This window comes from Eublepharis macularius, chromosome 7, assembly GCF_028583425.1.
Source record: "Eublepharis macularius isolate TG4126 chromosome 7, MPM_Emac_v1.0, whole genome shotgun sequence".
Taxonomy (NCBI): domain Eukaryota; kingdom Metazoa; phylum Chordata; class Lepidosauria; order Squamata; family Eublepharidae; genus Eublepharis; species Eublepharis macularius.
Genome location: NC_072796.1, coordinates 107,074,113 through 107,092,358, shown reverse-complemented (window position 1 = coordinate 107,092,358; position 18,246 = coordinate 107,074,113). Strand labels below are relative to the sequence as shown.

At 41.1% G+C, this 18,246-nt stretch overlaps 1 protein-coding gene across 1 annotated transcript in view; it reads left to right on the top strand.

Moving 5' to 3' along the window:
• The first annotated feature begins 321 nt into the window (after window positions 1-321).
• PIP4P2 (phosphatidylinositol-4,5-bisphosphate 4-phosphatase 2) overlaps window positions 322-18,246 on the top strand; it is a 42,205-nt gene continuing 24,280 nt past the window's right edge. The window contains exon 1 of the mRNA XM_054985432.1: window positions 322-494. Within this exon, the coding sequence (XP_054841407.1) occupies window positions 389-494 (106 nt within the window). The 5' untranslated portion in view covers window positions 322-388. The remainder of the gene's footprint in view (window positions 495-18,246) is intronic.

Sequence of the window (18,246 nt, the reverse complement as noted above, 5' to 3'; positions counted from 1 at the left end):
CTCGGCAAGGCCGAAGGATTGAAAATATTATTCCAGCCCGCCATGCGCCTGAATTTATTTCTATTCTCGTTTGCTAGACGCAATATTTATGGTATATAAAAATAACGGCCACAGCAAGCGCCCCCCCCCCCCTTTTCTGGCCAACTTTTGCAGAGATTGCTCCGAGCAGGAAGCACTTCCTCTCTCCCTCCCCTCCTCCTCCTCCTCCTCCCCATTGATCAACTTGCACCTTGGAGATAGCCTTGGCGAGCCCTCCCCCTCCCCCGCGCTGCTTTCCCTCGCCCCTCCCCTCCCCCGCTCGCCACTGCCTTGTGACACGCACGTTGTGGGAGTGTGGCGAGGGGGCTCTGGGCTTGCCAGCCGCTGCCTGCTCCGCGCTGCAGCAGTCATGGCTGCGGATGGAGCCGACGAGCGTTCCCCTCTGCTGTCAGCCCCCGGTTCGGGCAATGTCACGCCTACAGCCCCGCCGTATTTTCCAGAAAGCAGCCCAAGAGGTAAGCTCAGGCGAACCCCCCTCCCCTGAGAAGCCTTCTCGTTTGGGTCCTGCCTCTTGGCTCGAGCAGCTCTAACTTAGGCTGGAAGGGGGAGGGCGGATTGTGGGGAGGGGGGGTGTATTGTGCCTTGCCGGTCGCTGCTTTGGGGGACCTCATACCACTGCGTGGGTTTTCCCGGCGTCTTGAAAAGAGGAGGGGGGCTGTTGCAGTATGTGTGTCTCTCCCCTCACCCCCTCCAGCAGCCATAAGTGTGCATTGTTAATGGTCGGGAAAGAATCAATCATGCAGTCTTTCACACTCCGCGTTTGTACCGGGTTGGGGGCGGGGGAGTGCCTTTTGATGATTTAGGGAGGGGAGGGAGAGTATTTGCCGTGCACATGGCTCTCGTGTCCTTGAAGGGAGGCTTGAGATCCGAGGATTTAACTCTGCATTGCTTCTCATTTTCCCCTCCCCCAATTCTGCTGAATCAGGGGCTTTGAGGGGGGGGGGGCGGGGAAAGGTTACTGCGCCTGAACAAGCAGAATTTGGGGAAGGGGAGGCAGGTGCGCCTTATGTGAATTTCACACAACTACCTCTCCCTCTCTCTTAATTTAAAAACTCATCTTTTGCTTGTGGGGAGAGAGGTAGGATTGGTTTATACTGCACACACGTTAGGCAAAATTGACCACAGAGTCTAACATTTATCCGAGTGTTTCAGGTGTTGTTATGCAGTCGAAGAGCAAGATCCGGATCCAATAGCATCTTAAAGATCGACTACATTTCTAAGGTATGAGCTTTCCATAGTCAAAGCTCCCTTCCTCAGATAGGGAGCTTTAACTCTTGAATGCCCATACCTTGGAAATGTAGTGGGTCTTTAAGGTGCTACTGGACCCGGATTTATCAGAGGATTTTCCAAGTTGCAAATGAAGGCAATGTTAATTTCTAATATAAGATGTGATAAGATTCAAGTTGTCTTAGTGATTCCCCCCCCCCCCCCCGAAACACTCCCATTCCTATATATGTGTGGGTTGGTTGATTCTGGTTGGAAGGCACTGCAGGTGCTCTTGAAACTTAAATTTATTAGCATTTCATGTTTCAAACAGGTTTTGTTGTAAGGGCAAATGATCCTTGTCACTCCAGCCTTAGGTTCTTGTCCCTGTGAGTGACTCATCTGATCACCATAGATCTAATTGTTCAATCCTATGGAGAATTACTCCAGTTTAAGCCCATGGACTTCAATGGGCTTAGACCGGAGTAATTTATCATAGGATTGTGCTGTAAATCTAATTTGACTTTTGCTGAAACTGTTGTTGGTTAGCCACATCGCTGAAGGATGGGAAAGGCTAGGATGGGTTCAGTCCTCACTATAGTGTAAGAAAGGTTTAAATACCTGGTAGATTCTTAGGAGTCATAAACAGGCCATGTCTAATATTAACTGTATTTTAAGTAGATCTCCCTGAGGCTGCAGAATAACAGGTAGTTCATGAGATGGGTCATCTTATTGGCAACCACATTGAGGCTCTGATCTGAACAGAATTTTTTTGTAATTTAATGATGTGTTTGGAAGCTGTCAAGCAGACTTTAAACAGCTAGTTCATAATGTTCAATTAGCATGTTAAGACTCAAAAGATGATTTTGCTGTATCAGTTAGGCATTAAATCTAGCTGTGATCAAATTAACTTGTGGTCAGCAGAGTGGATTGATGTTTTTAAAAAGTCCTGTTTAAATCCTTGATTTACATCATTTTTTCCCATTGGTTCTTATATTTAGACTTTAGCGGGTATACATTTTTCTAGTGTTGCTTTATGATTAAGTTCTGCTCAATGTACTATATTCATTACTCTTCTGCCTTTCCCAGATCCCACCCCAGAAACAAAAAGTAGCTAAAAAACTAAAACTTTTGCTCATTGCAGCCTTTGTACATGCCTTCTTTGTCTGTTAAGAGATAACTAAAAGCACAGAACTTTCAAGAACAAGGACTTGTTTATTTTCATACGATGAACAGGAATTGTCTGAGAGAGTAAAGATGCATAACTGGAGAATGGAATGAATAGCAAAGATCAGATACTTAAACAGTGTGAAAATGCAAGTATACAAGATCACTTAAATTGCAAGTTGATGACCATGGCAAACAGGCTGGTATCGGGAAGCCCTTTGTGCCAGTGATGGCTTGCCAATACTTGAGCCCAACTATCAGGCCTGTAATAAAAATATAGAGTATGACCAGTTGTGCTACAGGTAATAATGCTTGACCTCAAAAAGGTATTTTCTCATGGATTTTCAAATAAACAGAAGAGCAGCTTTTAATTCAGTATGTTTGAAAAAGGATCGTTTGTTCAATTTTAAGGGATTTCATGTGTTTCTATATACTTTTGTTCTGACTTAATTTTACCCAGGTTACTTAAAAGAATAGCAATTTACAACATTTTTTTTTAAAAAATTCAATATAAATTGACTTTTAAAAAAAATATGTTTTAATATGTGATGGGGTGGTATTTCTGCCACTGTTACTGGAATTGGTCTCCTTGTGAGTAGGGGGAATTAGCAGCAAGGAGAAGGCTATGCAAGAAAGGTAACAAGCAGGATCCTCCACCAATTTTATGGGGTCCCCTCCCCAAGGAAATTGACAAGACAGGTGTTCTTTGAAATAAAGAATGATTTTTATTTAAAGGGGAAAACTCACACACAAGAGACAAATAAACAGTTCACACAAGCTCACAAGAGTCCTAGAAAATAGCCAGAGGTTGGAATAGAGTGAAGGATTCAGGATATAGTTACCATCAGAGGAGTAGCATAGTCCACAGAGAAAGAGGGCTTTGAATGTCCTGCATCTTTGGCCAGAGAGGAAGGCTCGGAGAGAGACTGTGAGGGAGCAGTGCTAAGATTCAAAGTAGGCACCCACCACACTGCTCAGTTTTATTGGGGCAGAGCTAGAGTTCTTATAGGGCTGGATGTAACCTGAGGCTGGAGAGTGAGTTCAGCTGTTAGGACAAAGATCTTAATGGTTGTCTCCTGGGATGGACAAAAGGGTTTGAGTATCTTGATTGGTGCAGCCAGGGCTGACAAAGGAATTAGATTGATTGCTCCTGGTGCCTTACAAAGAAACAGCAGTTAATTAAATGTTCCTGGAGATGGCTAATGAATTTAGCGTTTTGATTAAATGTTCCCAGGAAGAGTTTTTAAACTTATCACAGCTGGTTGATGGCCCTCGATTGCAGGACAGGATTTAATCAATGGTAAGACGGGAGATTGGAATGTTTAGGATGGTGACTCACCACAAGCACCTCTTTTGTCAAGATAGCACCTTCAGCAGTTTGGGGAGGCAGGAGCCAATCATGCCCAGTCACTCAGCTTCTACTCACATTCTGTTCATGACTCACTCTCCTGGGTGGGGTCCAGCAACGCTTTGCTCAGCCGGCTGGTTTGCAGAATGCTAATTAAGGTGCATCAGATTCAAGGGGCTTATGATTTTTATAGCATAAGCAGCTCTTAAAATGGCAGAGGCCGGGCTGACTACTCACACCATTTCCCCTTGATTTTTATCTATACTCAAGTGTTAGGGCACAGAGGGAACTTGTGGGCTGCAATGGTACTCCAGCAGAGGTAAATGAAGTTACCCACACAACCTTCAATCAACAGAGATGGTCAAAACTATTTCTAGGTCTTTTGTGGGGGATGGGTGTCTTGAAAATAAATACTGGCTGTGCAACCCAGCTAAAGTTAAGTAAGTAATTCTGTTAAATTCAGTGGGGAAGAGTTGGGCATATGCTTAAATATTTCAGATTGAAATAAGTGAGACTTAAAGGTATTTAACTTTAGTTAGATTATGGTCCCGGTCATTTGACAGGTCAAATAATAATATAAAAATATCTTTATTATTTCAAAAATGTTTTATTATTATGGCAGCAATAATAAAGTGACTTCATTTTAACCTGAAAATGCAGACAGTTTTAGCACACGAAGTATACACAAAGCCAACTGAGAGCATCAATGAAATGTGATATAGCCTCTGTGAGACAGTGATGACAGTCCTCCAGGGGTAGTAATTTTTTTGTATGCTCAGCCATGCTGATCTAGTAGATTCATGTGTAATGAGTGCACACAAGGCCTTTGGAATTCATGTCAATAGGAGCCATGAAGCTTTGCATGCATAGTTAAGTGAACTTGTGAAGCTGTTGCGGACATAAAAGAAGGGAAACCTGAGCAAACATGAATTTCTTAGATACACTGGAGCTCAGCAAATTGAGTTAGCTTTCGTGTATACAGTTGCACAAACCATAGTTTGACATTGACAAGTTATGTATGGTTTATGGTTCCATCCCAAACCATTGTAAACTAGCTTCAAACAAATTATGTTTGGTGTTCAGTTGGAAATTACCAATTGAGTGTCAGCATGGGAAGGAAGGAAGGAGTGCACATACAAAAAGGGCATAAAAGCAAATGGTTTGGTGTTATGTCCGAACCATCCCTGTAGCTTGCCCAGGGTCATCCTATGAGCTTCATGAGTAAGCACAGATGTGATCCAAAGCCTGGCAACTCCCAAGTCCAGTGGTTCACCATCTACACCACACTGGCTGGAGCTGTTTTCTTGCTCCCCAGTTCGAGACTAGCTTTAGGGATAGGGCTGTTCTGCATTTCATTGCCTAATTCCTACCTGAGGGCTTTTTATATCTTAGCTGCTTTATAAACACTTGCCTCACATGTTTGAACAGCAGTACTGTCTTGCTAGACATGACTCAGTATACCGTCTTTTTGTACATTCTGATAATATTAAACTACTGATCCACATTGTTAATCACATACAAAATTGAAACTTTAAAACAGGTTATACTGAGCATAGGTTTCTTGGGATTCTTTTTACCAACCTCCCCAAATAAAACAAAGCCTTTTGATTTCTTCCCTCCCTTGCACTGAAACACTCTTATCAAGGCGTTGTTTTCTGTAGTAATTTCATCTTCTTTTAAGCCATGAGCGTTTCTAGTGGCCTTGATTGCAGAAACGTTGTCTTTGTGCACCCAGTAATGAGACTGCTGATTACTTTAATGGATGTGTGTTGGTGCCAGCATATTGATGCCAACCTAGGTTCAGTCAAACACCATTTTTCAAGTGCTCTTGTTACTGTAATGGGGTCTGCCTTGTCATAAGAAAGGATTTGTCCACATATGTGTTTTGTGCAGAGAGACCATACAAAATCATGTGTCTTCCTGCACCTGTGTGTCCCTTTGTACATTGTGAGGTAAGATAATGAACAGATAGGTGGCTATTTAACCAGTGATACTCACTGGTTACCATCAGCCAAAAGAGCCACATTTACTTCCATTCCTGGAATGAGGTCTGCACCTCAGGGAGGCTCAGTTTACCTATTCAGAGTGGATGTTTCAAGACTGTACCACCAGTCCTTTCAGGCAGTGGTACTGCTCACTTTCCTGAAACAAAAGGCAAGTGTCACATTTGGGGAACAGTGTTCAGAAGAGCCACAAATGGTATGTCAAAGAGTCACAGTTGCTCCAAAGCCACTGAGTGAGTATCACTGCTTTGACTATCCACATAGCTGCAACAAGTGACATTGAGTCGATACTGTTCCATCATGTTATAATGGATTGAGTACATTAGTGACAGATATCAGAAATGAAACAGGAATATCCCATAAAGATACAGGAATCTACAAAGCATACAGGATTTGCGGGGGGGGGGGGGGACTGAAATCTTACGTGAGAAGTTATCAAATATTCATAAAGCGTGTAAATAATAGTGAGGTGATTTTGCTTATGTGAAAGAAGGAAAGCTACACAGGGTGTGCAGGTCTCTAGGCAGTCTGCCAAGCAGTGGAGTTGATACCTAGTTACAGTTGCCAAGGGAGTAGTTTTCTCTCTGAAGTTTTCAGTGAGTCTCTCTCATATGTACTGGACAGATGGATTCAAAATGCATCACTTCTGAATAGACAAGTTTATGATTGGTCAGTTAGTGGGTGAGCTAACTTCTTCCATGGGCCTTTAGCTTAGAGCCATGGGATGAGGGCCTGATACACAGTAAGTTTTAATTAGCTGAAGGTTCTGGTGGGAGAGAGTAAAAGGTGAGCCATAGCCTAGTCAGAGGAAGCCAAGATTGGCTGGTGAGTCACGAAAGGAATATGAACAGCAAGATTTAGGGGTTGCTGGTAGGGGCAATAGAAGTAATGGAGGGATAGCCAAGGATAAGCTGTCTGAAGGAAGAAGGCTATGATCTGGAGGCAGAGCCTGAGTGGGTCAGTTCAGGAATAGGTGGACGCTTTTTTGTTGCAGTACCTTGATGACCTTATTCTAGTGTCTTCAGTCAGCAGTCCTGACAAGGAGGAAGTCACTAGCGCCATACAGATGCCAGTGTCTTCAAGATACAGAGCAAGTCCAGGAAGAGCCTGACCAGAAGGAAGATTTCAGAGCAGCAAAAGCAAAGCTTTGTGAGTGCTAGTTTGGGGTAAATGACAGAGGTTGGGAAATTGGCTATTTGAACTTGTGACAGGAGAAATAGCATCTCCCTGAGTTACTGTATCGCTAAAGGAAATAATCTTACGTGATTGTATAACAAATTTTCATTTAAATGTTTGTCTCATCCTTTTAACATTCAGTATTTTAATAAGCGTTTTCATATTTAGATCTTGCTGTACATTAGTCTCAGTGTCTGAATATCTTACAACTAGTAGCTACTATCCTCCTCCTACTAATTATTTCCCAAACTGCCAGTTATAAGTAAAGGATATTTTATGTTCAATAGTAAAGAGTGGCTATTGTTAATGCTTTTATGTGTGTGTGTACATGCTGCAAGCTAAGTGATTTCATATGGTGGTCAGTCAACTTAAGTCAACTTTCAATGGGTCCAATAGCTTTTGGATAGTCATTTAATTTTCAAACTGGGGAAGATGAAAACTTTTGAAAATTTGGACTCTATTTCAGCCTTGTACAAAGAGGGGACTGAATTCTTATGTATGTCTTTTTGTAGTGCATGTGTCCTTGGTAAAATAGATTTTAAAGTAATATTTTTAGAGAACTATTAGATAATTTATTTTTATCACACTGTTCTTCTTAGTTGGGAATTCACAGTGGTTTAGAACACCATTCTCCCCTCCTCAGGTCTCCCCGGATCCCAGTCCTACACTTTATCCACTATGCTACCACCAGTTTGCAAATAAATAGATGCTTTTAGAATTTGTTAAACTGATTCAGCATCAGCTACAGTTTGTTTACAACGGCAGAGAATTCAGTTTCTCATTCTTTGTACAGTAGCCATATCTGCTTGGCTACTGTAGCCACGTTCAAATATGTAATTATGTTAGTTTCACAAACATACTATAGTAGGGATCTGCAACTGGAGATCCTTAGAGTAAATCCAGCTTCCCCCATAATATATATGGCAGCAGAACCTGTTGTCAGGCCACTTCTGAGACCAAGAGTTAAGGTGCTAGCTAACCACCCCTCATTCTCATCTCAGAGTGGTACAGCGAGGGAGGATCAGAGAACTGGCGTCCCTTTTAAAGACCAGTCATGATGGCCTCACTCTGTACTGCTTCTCCGTGTAAAACCTACTCTCTGGCCTGCGTCTTCCCTTCTCAGAGTCCTTCAGTCCATCGCAAGAGACTATAGGTACTTGACTGTAGGAGGCACGACGACAGTTTTGGATGTCCCTATATGACCTCGGTGAACATAATCTGCTGGGAGGATAACAGCATGTACTACTATTCCTAAAGCATGTGCAGCTGTATGGAAGTAAGGCACATCTTCCCAAATAACTACTACAGAAATACCAGTTTGCTTTTTTCTAATGTCAGAGTAGCCACGTCACTCATGCTTTACTTAATGCTGGCTGTGAATTTTTGCTGTTTACCCCAAGGCCTGCTATTCGACTGTAAAACAGAGATAAGGCAAACTGTTGAGTTTGTTAAAACTTCAATATTTTTAACTGCTCAGGCACAATTCCTCATGTGGGACTGCATTGAAGGAACGGCAAGAGATGCTTGCTGGTTAAGCAGGTTCTCAGTTTTCAGTCTACTTCCATCTTATAACAAGATGGCAGAGTTTTCATCACAGAGTGGCAGATCCTGGATTGTGGGCAAGTAATTAAAGAAACCTGAATGGTGCTGCTCCAAAGTAATGTTGACATTATGGGAGGGGGAAGGTGGAGAAACTACAGCAGGGGTCCTCAGCCTTTTTGGGCCTGTGGGCATTCTTTTGGATTTTGATATGACATTACCATAAAATGGCTGTCAAGATGAGGTTGGGGCCTGGCCAGCCACAGGATGGCTGCCCTGAGGCCTGGGGCCAGTCATAAAATGCTGAGTTTCCAAGCAAAGCATCTTCCTTTGAATGAGGTAGCCATTTCCAAATGGATGTTCCCTGCAGACACAACTGTGACACTGTGCGGATTATTCTGAATCAGCTCCTATTTTGCGGTAATGGAAAGCCAAGGTTGTCTCTTTGCTTTGGGAAAAAAGGAAGTGGATAGCAAGAAACACATTGCTGGGCACTATTGTGCCCATGGACCTACAAAATATATCTTCTGATGACTTAGGTTCCCTCATCTCTTTGAAATGAAGCCATATTTGTCCTTCTCTAATTACCAATTACATTATGCTGGCAGTTTTGGGGGGGCTATTTACCTATGAATGTAGATTGTGTCTGACCATCATGTCTAACTTGGTCCTCAGTGACTGAGACCCAGTGTGGTATAGTCTTGGACTAGGCTCTGGGAGACCCAGGTTCGAATTCTTAATCTTCTATGGAAGTTTGGTGGGCGGCCTTGAGCCAGTTGCATACTCTCAACCTAACCTACCTCACAGAGTTGCTATGAAGATAAAATGGAGGAAAGGAGAACAATGTAAACTGCTTTGGGTTCCCATTGGGGAAAAAGGCAGGGTATAAATGAAGTAAATAAATATGTTCCATGTCCACATAGTGATGTGGCAACACTACCTTGCAAGCAAACCTTTGCTATTCATTTTCTTTCACAGAGTGGTGATTACATTTGCTACATCTGTGTCACGAGAGGGTCAAAGTAGACAAGGCACTGGATATCTATGGTAGAGTGGTCTTTCTCTTCTGTAAACAATCACAGGGTGGATGCCTGGGTAGGAACTACAGCACTAGACAAGGAGGGGCTAAAACACACAGAACGGCTTTTTATCGGGGGGGACTGTAAATTTGGCACTACTATTTGTAGAGAGTGTCAGGTAATTGACTTGGGAGTAGAAAAGATTAAGAACGTAAGGACATAAGAGAAACCATATTAGATCAGGCCCACGGCCCATCCAGTCCAACACTCTGTCACACAGTGGCCAAAAAACCAGGTGTCATCAGGAGTTCTGCCAGTGGGGAAGGGACACTAGAAGCCCTCCCACTGATTGCCCCACCCCAAACACCAGGAATACAGAGCATCACTGCCCTAGACAGAGAGTTCCATCTATACCTTGTGGCTAATAGCCACTGATGGACCTCTGCTCCAAATGTTTATCCAATCCCCTCTTGAAGCTGCCTATGCTTGAAGCTGCCTGCCACCACCTCCCGAGGTAGTGAATTCCATGTGTTAATCACTCTTTGGGTGAAGAAGTACTTCCTTTTATCCGTTCTAACCCAACGGCTCAGCAATTTCATTGAGTGCCCACAAGTTCTTGTATTGTGAGAAAGGGAGAAAATACTTCTTTCTCTACCTTCTCTATCCCATGCATAATCTTGTAAACCTACCCAATATCCCACTCCAGTCCAGCGCCATGGTGCCTATCAAAATTCCACCTTCCTCTGCAGTTACTTTTCATGGAAGTGTAAGGAGATGAGAGAGCTCATCTACTTAGGCCCTTTGAGATCTTGAGCAGATGAAGAAGATTCTGGATAATAAAAACTGTGCAGAATTTGGGAATATTTTTGGAGAAATAGTTTTGATTTTGCTGGACATGAGGCAAAGAAGAACAGAACGTTTTGCAAAGGCATGGTTCTATCCATATTATCCCTCATTTCATTTCTGACCAGGCAGGGAAATACCTATCCAAAGTTTAATTGAATCTCGGCTAAATAGCAAAGGAAGTTCTGTTTAGCCTAGTTATTTTTCCCTCTTATTTTGAAGGATTGACATTAAGAAATAGCTATAAATCTCTGTAAACTTTAGTGCCAAGATCATGAATCAAACTTATTACCCCAAGGATGCTGGAAGTCCTTGAAGCTTGTAAAACTGAAGCTTACTGGAAATCGCTAGAAGGCAGGAATTGGGTCCTGTTCATATTAACTTTTATAGCTTACTGTAGATTACAAATAATGTATCTATCTACTTATCATGCATTTCAGGCCATTGACAAATTTGAAAAGTTGTTAAGTTTTATAAAGATTGGCAGGATCATTCACTTACATGATAGTATATTTATTTATTCCTCCCAATAAATTCTTCTGAGATGCTATTGACACTGGAGCCTTTCCAAATGTATATTTTAACATAATTAATGTACTAAAATTCCTTTAAGCTTGGGCTGGCCTATTTGCCCAGTTGAGAATCTGCCTTGCTTGAGCTAATTGTCTCCAGTGTTACTCAAGTGTCCAGGATTTAAAAAAAAAAATTGTGATGTGAGAAAACATGGGAGTAAAGCAGAGAACACCCAACATAACATCCACCCTGCCAAACTTTGTAGAAGAGCCAAACACAGGCCCTTCCTCTCCACAACCAACCTTTTCTTCACAGTACCATACAGCCTGTAGCCATCTTTCTATTCATGCCAGAAAATTGCTGGCTCAGTCAGAAGGTCTCTGTTGGATATGCTGTAGTCAGTACCCTGATGGTGTCTCTGAGGACAGTGTCACTGTGGTCTCTCTGCACAAGCTAGGAAACATTTGGCTCAAGCAGAAGGGCTGCAGTCAGTCTGACTCAATAGCGTTAACATTGAAAACAGCCGGCATCTCAGCTGTTCCTCTGCTCAAGCGTTAGAGCTTCAGCAGGTCATTGTTAGGAAGGGGCAGAGTAGATAGACAACTTGTACTCATTAAATTGGAAGGGGCTTTTCCATCCATTTTTTTTTCTTTTTGAGAGGGAACTGTGCTGGAAAGAACATGCTTCATGATGGGCATCTTCTAAGCCTGTTTCCTCACTCATTAAGAACCCTAAAGCTGCAAAAGGGGAGTCTGCACCTCACAGTTAAAAGGAGGATGAGGGGTTTTTTTTTTGGTTTGGCTCAGGATGATGCTCCCCCAAGAAGCCACACCTAACCCTCTAAACCTGACAGGAGGCAAACTCCTCTTGTCTTTCTTTTTCCCACCCTGCACTTTACTAATAGGAGATGTTAGAGTTATTAACTTTATGGCTGTTTGTTGCAGGATTAAGTCTATGTGGGGTCACGTTACAGCTAGTGTTGATCTAGGTTATTTCTTTTCAGAGCCAGACTGTAATATGGAGCCATGCAATTACTTCAGGCACATTTTCTGTCCTCTGCGACATAGACCATTTCCTGATACAAGGATAAGCCACTACTCTAGTTCTAGTTCTACCCTAGTTCTGGAGATCTCTTCAAGAAGTCACCTTTCAAATATATTTGGATATACTTGAAAGCATTTGAGCGCATTCTGACAAAAACTAGCACTTGACAGTATGTAACAAGACTACAGTATGTCATGGATTACAGTCCACAGTAAGTTGTAGATTACTCTGTGGACTGATTTTGGTCTTATTTATTTCTCTCATACATAAATACCCTGTGCTCCCACTAAGCATTTTTATTGCACCTTTTCTATTTTATAGAAAGGTGCCATTGGGAATTGGCTGCAAGTATTTTATTCTCTCTTCTTCTCTAAAAGGTAGTGTGGGTTCTTTCCTTGCCAGTTTTTGTGACTTTCACTAACAATTGCTGATAAATGTTGTACAGATTCAAACTTGAGTTTTGGTGCCTGTTTCTGATTGCTGAGCCAAGAGTCACAAGACTGTATGTGTTCTATGACTGTTTCCTCTGTAAGCAGGATTTCATGCAAAATTAAGATTCCTGAAAATTTTACAGTGCAAACCAAAACAGTTACATTCTTCTGAGACAGTTGAAACCAATGTTGATTATCTGACCACCAGGATGGAGTCATACCTCAGTAACAGAATACAAGTTTTGCTTTGCATGTATAAAGTCCTACTTCACTTCTTGGAATTTTCTTTAAAAGAATGTCAGATTACAGGACCGAGCAGGATCTCTACCTGAGACCCTGAAGAGCTGATTTCAGTTGGCCAGACAGACCAATGTCCAATACCAGGCGGCTTTATAAAGTTTTGTATATGCTGTTACAAGGGACACCAAGCGTACAACTTCTAAGACTTAATTACAATAAAGAAATTCTCAAGGAATTCATACATTCTAAGTTCAAAATAGAGTATTAATTTGATTAATGTAACGAGTGATATTGGTAAGAAGTCATAGTATATGAGTTGCACTGCTACATACCTCCTGAGTTACCCCAGATTAGTAAAGGGGCAGTGTAATGATTTCAAGTAAATGTGTGCATGTGTCTTTATATGCTTGGTTTGAGCAAGGTGAAGAGTGGGGTGAGAGAGGGAAGAGTGAGTGATGTGATTGGTTGATGACTGAGAGTGTGGGCGGAGTGAATGCAGTTTAGACTGACAGTGCAGAGAGAAAAGTTTGTCTGAAGAAAGCAGGCTAGCTGTGTGCTGCCTGAGTATACTGAAGTATTTATGAGAGAAATATAACCTGTGTGGAGCCTGAACTGAGCATGTTTGTGAAAGGACACTCAGTCAGGGAAAGAGAGCCTAGCTGTGTGCTGCCTGAGCAGGTTTAATATTTCTGTGAATGAGAGTCAGAGAAAGAGAGGCTGGCTGTGTGCTGCCTGAGGAGTTTTAAGCATTTCTGTGAGACAAATATTGAGTTAGAGAAAGAGGCTAACTGTGTGTGAAGCCTTGGAAGAGATCTGTGTGAATGAGAGTAAATGAAGTAACTTTAAGAACTGAGAACTACGTTTATGAAACCAATACGCTTCTCGAACATTTATTTTGTTTTGTTATATCCCAGAGTAGCTGTCATTGTTATATCCCATTCCTATCCTCAGGGCCACATAGAACCACGAAGGAGCCTGATGCGTTGGGAACGTTACCAAAGGGAAAATTTAAATAAAATATCTTGGAATAAAATATTCCTGGTGGCAGCAGACTACCCAGAGGGGTAAGGGATAGATTAAAAGAAAAATCTACCCTAAAGAAAGTAAAAGTCGTAACAGGCAGCTTCTTTAAAAAATTATTTCCTAAAAGTGCTGCCATACTTGGCTGTTTTGTATATTTAAAAATCTCCTGAGCTTCCTGTCCTTGAGTTTGATCCTGTTTTCAGTTACCTTGTAAACTCGGTTTTTGTACGTGTCATATGAATTGCTGAAGAACCCAGAGTAACATCCTCTGATACCATCAGCAGAAGCTGCCAAGGACCTGCTATGGCCACTCATGCTGACAAGGTATGTTCCTTTGGAGCTCTTAAGAAAAGCTCTGTGATAAAATGTCACCCTGGTTGCACTTCCCCCTTTTTTGACAGCATACATAAAGACTTAGCTCAACAAATTGCCCCATTAGGACATTGTCACCTACACAGTAATAAACTTCTTTCTATAAACAGAAAAACACCCGGGATGCAAGACCTCATAGTTACTGATTTTTAAATTTTGGGGTGCCTTTAAATGCAGCTAAAGTAACATATTTGGCTAAAAACATGGCCCATTACTCTTTGCAAAGGAAAACTGATGCAGAGAAGCAGTGAATTGTTTTCAAACATTTATATCACTATAAACAGTGCATGGTTAGGGTAGAAAAATAATACCTTAAATTGCAAAACATTATTGATTATTTTTAATTTTTAATTTTTTTATTTTTACTTCATTTATATAGGGACCCAAGGCAGGTTACATTGTTCTTTTCTCCTTCACTGTATACTCACAACAGCCTTGTGAGGCACATTAGTCTGAGTATGTATGATTGGCCCAAGGTCATCCAGCAAATTTTTGTGGCAGAGAAGGGATTTGAACCTAGGCCTCCCAGATCACAGTCCAACACTCTTAACCATTACGCCATGCTGGCTCTTAATAAAGATAGTATTTAAGTATTCTGAAATGTATTTACTTCATTTATAGTTAGTCTGCCTTGCTGAGAGATTTAAAATTATTTAAAAATAATTTCAAACAGCTGGCAAAGATCTCCAATAAACAATGCAGCACGACTAGGATTACAGAATTGGAAAACAGTGCAAACAAAAAAACCTAAGGCAATAGATATTATCAAAGGCATGACATATAATACAGAAAGTGGGTTACAAGGGTAGAAGACAGTGCAGTAAAAGGAAGATGATACACACAATAAACATTGCAATAGAGTATGATCCTTCCACCCCAAAAAACTTCTCTCAGCATAAATGTAGGTTTCCTTTGGTGTTTTTTACTACCAAAAGATGCATTGGAATTTGGCTTAAGGCGGTGAATATACCCTTGTCAACTTTTGTCACACTTCTGTACTAAAGTTCTCATATTCTCCTTTTTATGCTATCCTCATTTATAGACATTTCTCTGAGGGAAATGTAAAGACCTTTGCTGTTATCTAATAGTAACACAACATTGGCTGTATGCCTGACATAATAAGGAATTTTTAATCAATATAGAGGTCTTATGCAGATTCATACAGAGATTTTAAAGGGGGACACTGAAATACTTTGGATGCTTGTCTAACCCCCATATGATATGCACTAAAGTGCTAGTCATCCATTGGTCCACAAAGAGCTTTGTGATACTGGCAAAAAGAACTTTCAAAAGTAAAATACTTGCTTTTTCAAGGGAGGTTAAAGTGTAAGTTCTGTGAGAAAGTGAAAGATCACTTGTCAGAGGGAAATCACATGGGATTTTGAAAGTTGAAAAACAGAGGAAGGAGTGTTTAAGAAGGGACATTGGACTTTGAGAACATAAAGAGAAAGTCTCGTGATTGGGAGGCTGAAGGAAGGGCACAGAGATAGAAAGCAGGGATTGTTACTCTAAATAGGGGGGAGGTTTCTCCTTGGGGGAATTAGCATACAAGGAGAAGCAGTGAGAGGTATACCAGTGTATACCAGGATTGTGCTCTTAGAGAACTCTCTGAAAGAATCAGGTGGGTGTTTAACAGGAATGGTTTTTATTAAGGGAGTAGTAAAAGAGCAATGGCATAGAATACGCGCACAAGGCTAACTAAGAAATCAGTGAGGAAGAGGGAGAGAGATTTAGAGTAGGCGTGATATTTACCAGTCCTGGAGAGAGAGAAGGTCCATAGAGACAGCAGCTCAAGCAGCCAGTGCTTCATGGAAGGGGAAGAGAGGGCTCAGGCGTAATCTGAGGGTGCATGGGTGGGTCCAGAACACACACACTGAGCACATAGCAGGGCAGTCCCATTATAGAGCAAAATGTATCCTGGGGCAAAACTGGCATCTTGCTCCCAAAGACAATGACTTGATGGCTGTCTCCGGAAGTGGACAGTGGAGCTGGCAGAGGCTTCCTAAGGTGAACTGTAGGTGCGAAAAGTGCTTGATGACATGTAATTGGGAGGAGCTATCAGGTCCCTAAATAGTCCTGATTAGGAAGGTGAGTGAGGGAAGAATTTAAGTATGCGGATGAGATTAACTCAGGAACTTTTGGAAGACCTCTTTGTTTCACTTAAGTGCTTCTCCTGGGCGTGGAGGGGCAGCTAGTCAATCTGACACACCTGGTAATTTTCCAACTCCAACTGGGGTTGGCATCTGTTCTGCCTCACCAGGCAGTGTTTTGGGCTTAAGGCACATGAGGAAAAGGGGTTTATGATATTCCATATTCATAAACTGTCCTTTCAATGTAAGGAAGGGGACTGACTGCTAACAGGATTGGCATTAAGGGGAAGTTGTATGAATGTCCAATGTGTTATAGAGTTGAGAAAGAGTGGTCAAGAAGGAAAGGTCTGAGATAAAACTTCACACGGAGGTTAGGAAAACTTTTTTGGTGTGTTCAGATAGTAGGTTGGTGCACTACAGCTACAGCCATGAGGCCATGCAGTCAAAGGTGGTGGAGATAGGAGGATGCATGTGCTCAGTTTAGTTAGATCCTTGATCATCAATAAGGGATTTGGGTAAAGATCTTGAGATTTTACAATGAAATTGGTAAAGTGTATTGTATGAAGTTGGTAGCCTGTGCAATGTGATAGTCTAGCAAGTGGAGGATGTTCCTCATTACTAATATAAAAATAGAAAAAAGACCGTATGAGAAATTCTTGTTCAAGATGTCAGAAAGCTTTCCTGAACCTATTATTATTAATTTTACAAGAATTAGACTATGGAATGAAGTTGAAAATACTTGGTTTCTTCAGTGTATTTGCATGGATATTAGGATGCAATACAATTACTGTGCACATATATCAAGATGTTTAAAACAGAACAGAGGCATTATACAGGAAGACACTAATTCAGAAACGCATGAATAGTTCACAAAAGGTAAACAGTTCATTAACAAACTTTAGGTGAGACTCTTGAGTAGTGATATATTTATTTACTGAACCCATTTCAAGTGTTCAAGAACTGAGACACTGCAATCTTCAAAATACCCCTATAAAATAGGCCTTAATATCCTCATATGTTGGAGGGTGAGTGGATAGCAGCTTAAGCTAAGATTGCCTACTTAGTTTATGCGTGAGGTGTACTAGGAACTTAACTGCTATTATTTAGCTGCTGTGACTCTGTTTTCAGCTATTTTCAACACCCAAAAGTTGTGTGATCATACAAATTGCTACTTAGTTACAAACTCATCCAGATATATTTTAATCTGTTTCCTCAACAGTCTGCAGAGGTCTGAAAATATTTTTTTACAGTCCTCAACAATTGCCTCTTTTTGTAATAAAGATTCATTTAGTTGCCACCTGAATGTATTAGATTTGGTCCTGCAATTAACTCTTATAGGGTTATGGTCTGAGAAAGACTTTGGTAATATCTCTACTTTGGTTATTTTGGTCACCAAATTTTTTGACACCCAGACTATATCTATACGTGACGTGATAAAGATTTGTGTCTCTCCGTGTAAAATGTACATTCTCTTGAGTCACCATTTTTTTTTGTCTCCAAACATACACCAGATCCATATTATCAAACATGTCAAAACAAACCTTTGGTAATTTACCTTGAGTATCTTTTATATTTTTATCAGAGCATCTATGTATTTGTGGAGAAACAACACCATTCCAATCACCCATCAAACAACAACTTTCATAGGGCAGATCAGCCAATTTTCCCCAAAAGTATTTGTAAAACCTCCCCGTCACCTCATTTGGTGCATAGATTCCCACCATCAATATTTTACTCCCATTCAGTGTAACCTCAACCCCCACAAATCTGCCCTGGTTATCAGAAATAACAAGTTCTGGTTTCAATACAGGCTTTAAATACAATACCACCCCGTTTTTCTTTTTATTACCTGCAGAGACAACCCCGCCCCCAAATTTTGTAATCCAAATATTAGATATCTTTTTTCCTGATACGAGTTTCTTGTAAACAGATGATATCAACTCTCAATTTTTTCAGATAATAAAATATTTTCTGTCTTTTTTGAGGAGCACTCTCTCTATTTATATTCCATGTTATGCATTTGTAATCCATGTTAGTTATTGTCCGAGTCCATATCATCTGTCTGATCTGGTACCAGTTGTTTTGAATCTTCTGGAGATTCTTCTAGGTCTTTCTTGTATCTTTCCATAAATTCTCTTGCTTCTGGAATCAAATTCAGCCTAAATTTGTGTTGTTTAAAGGTAAAAATCACTCCTT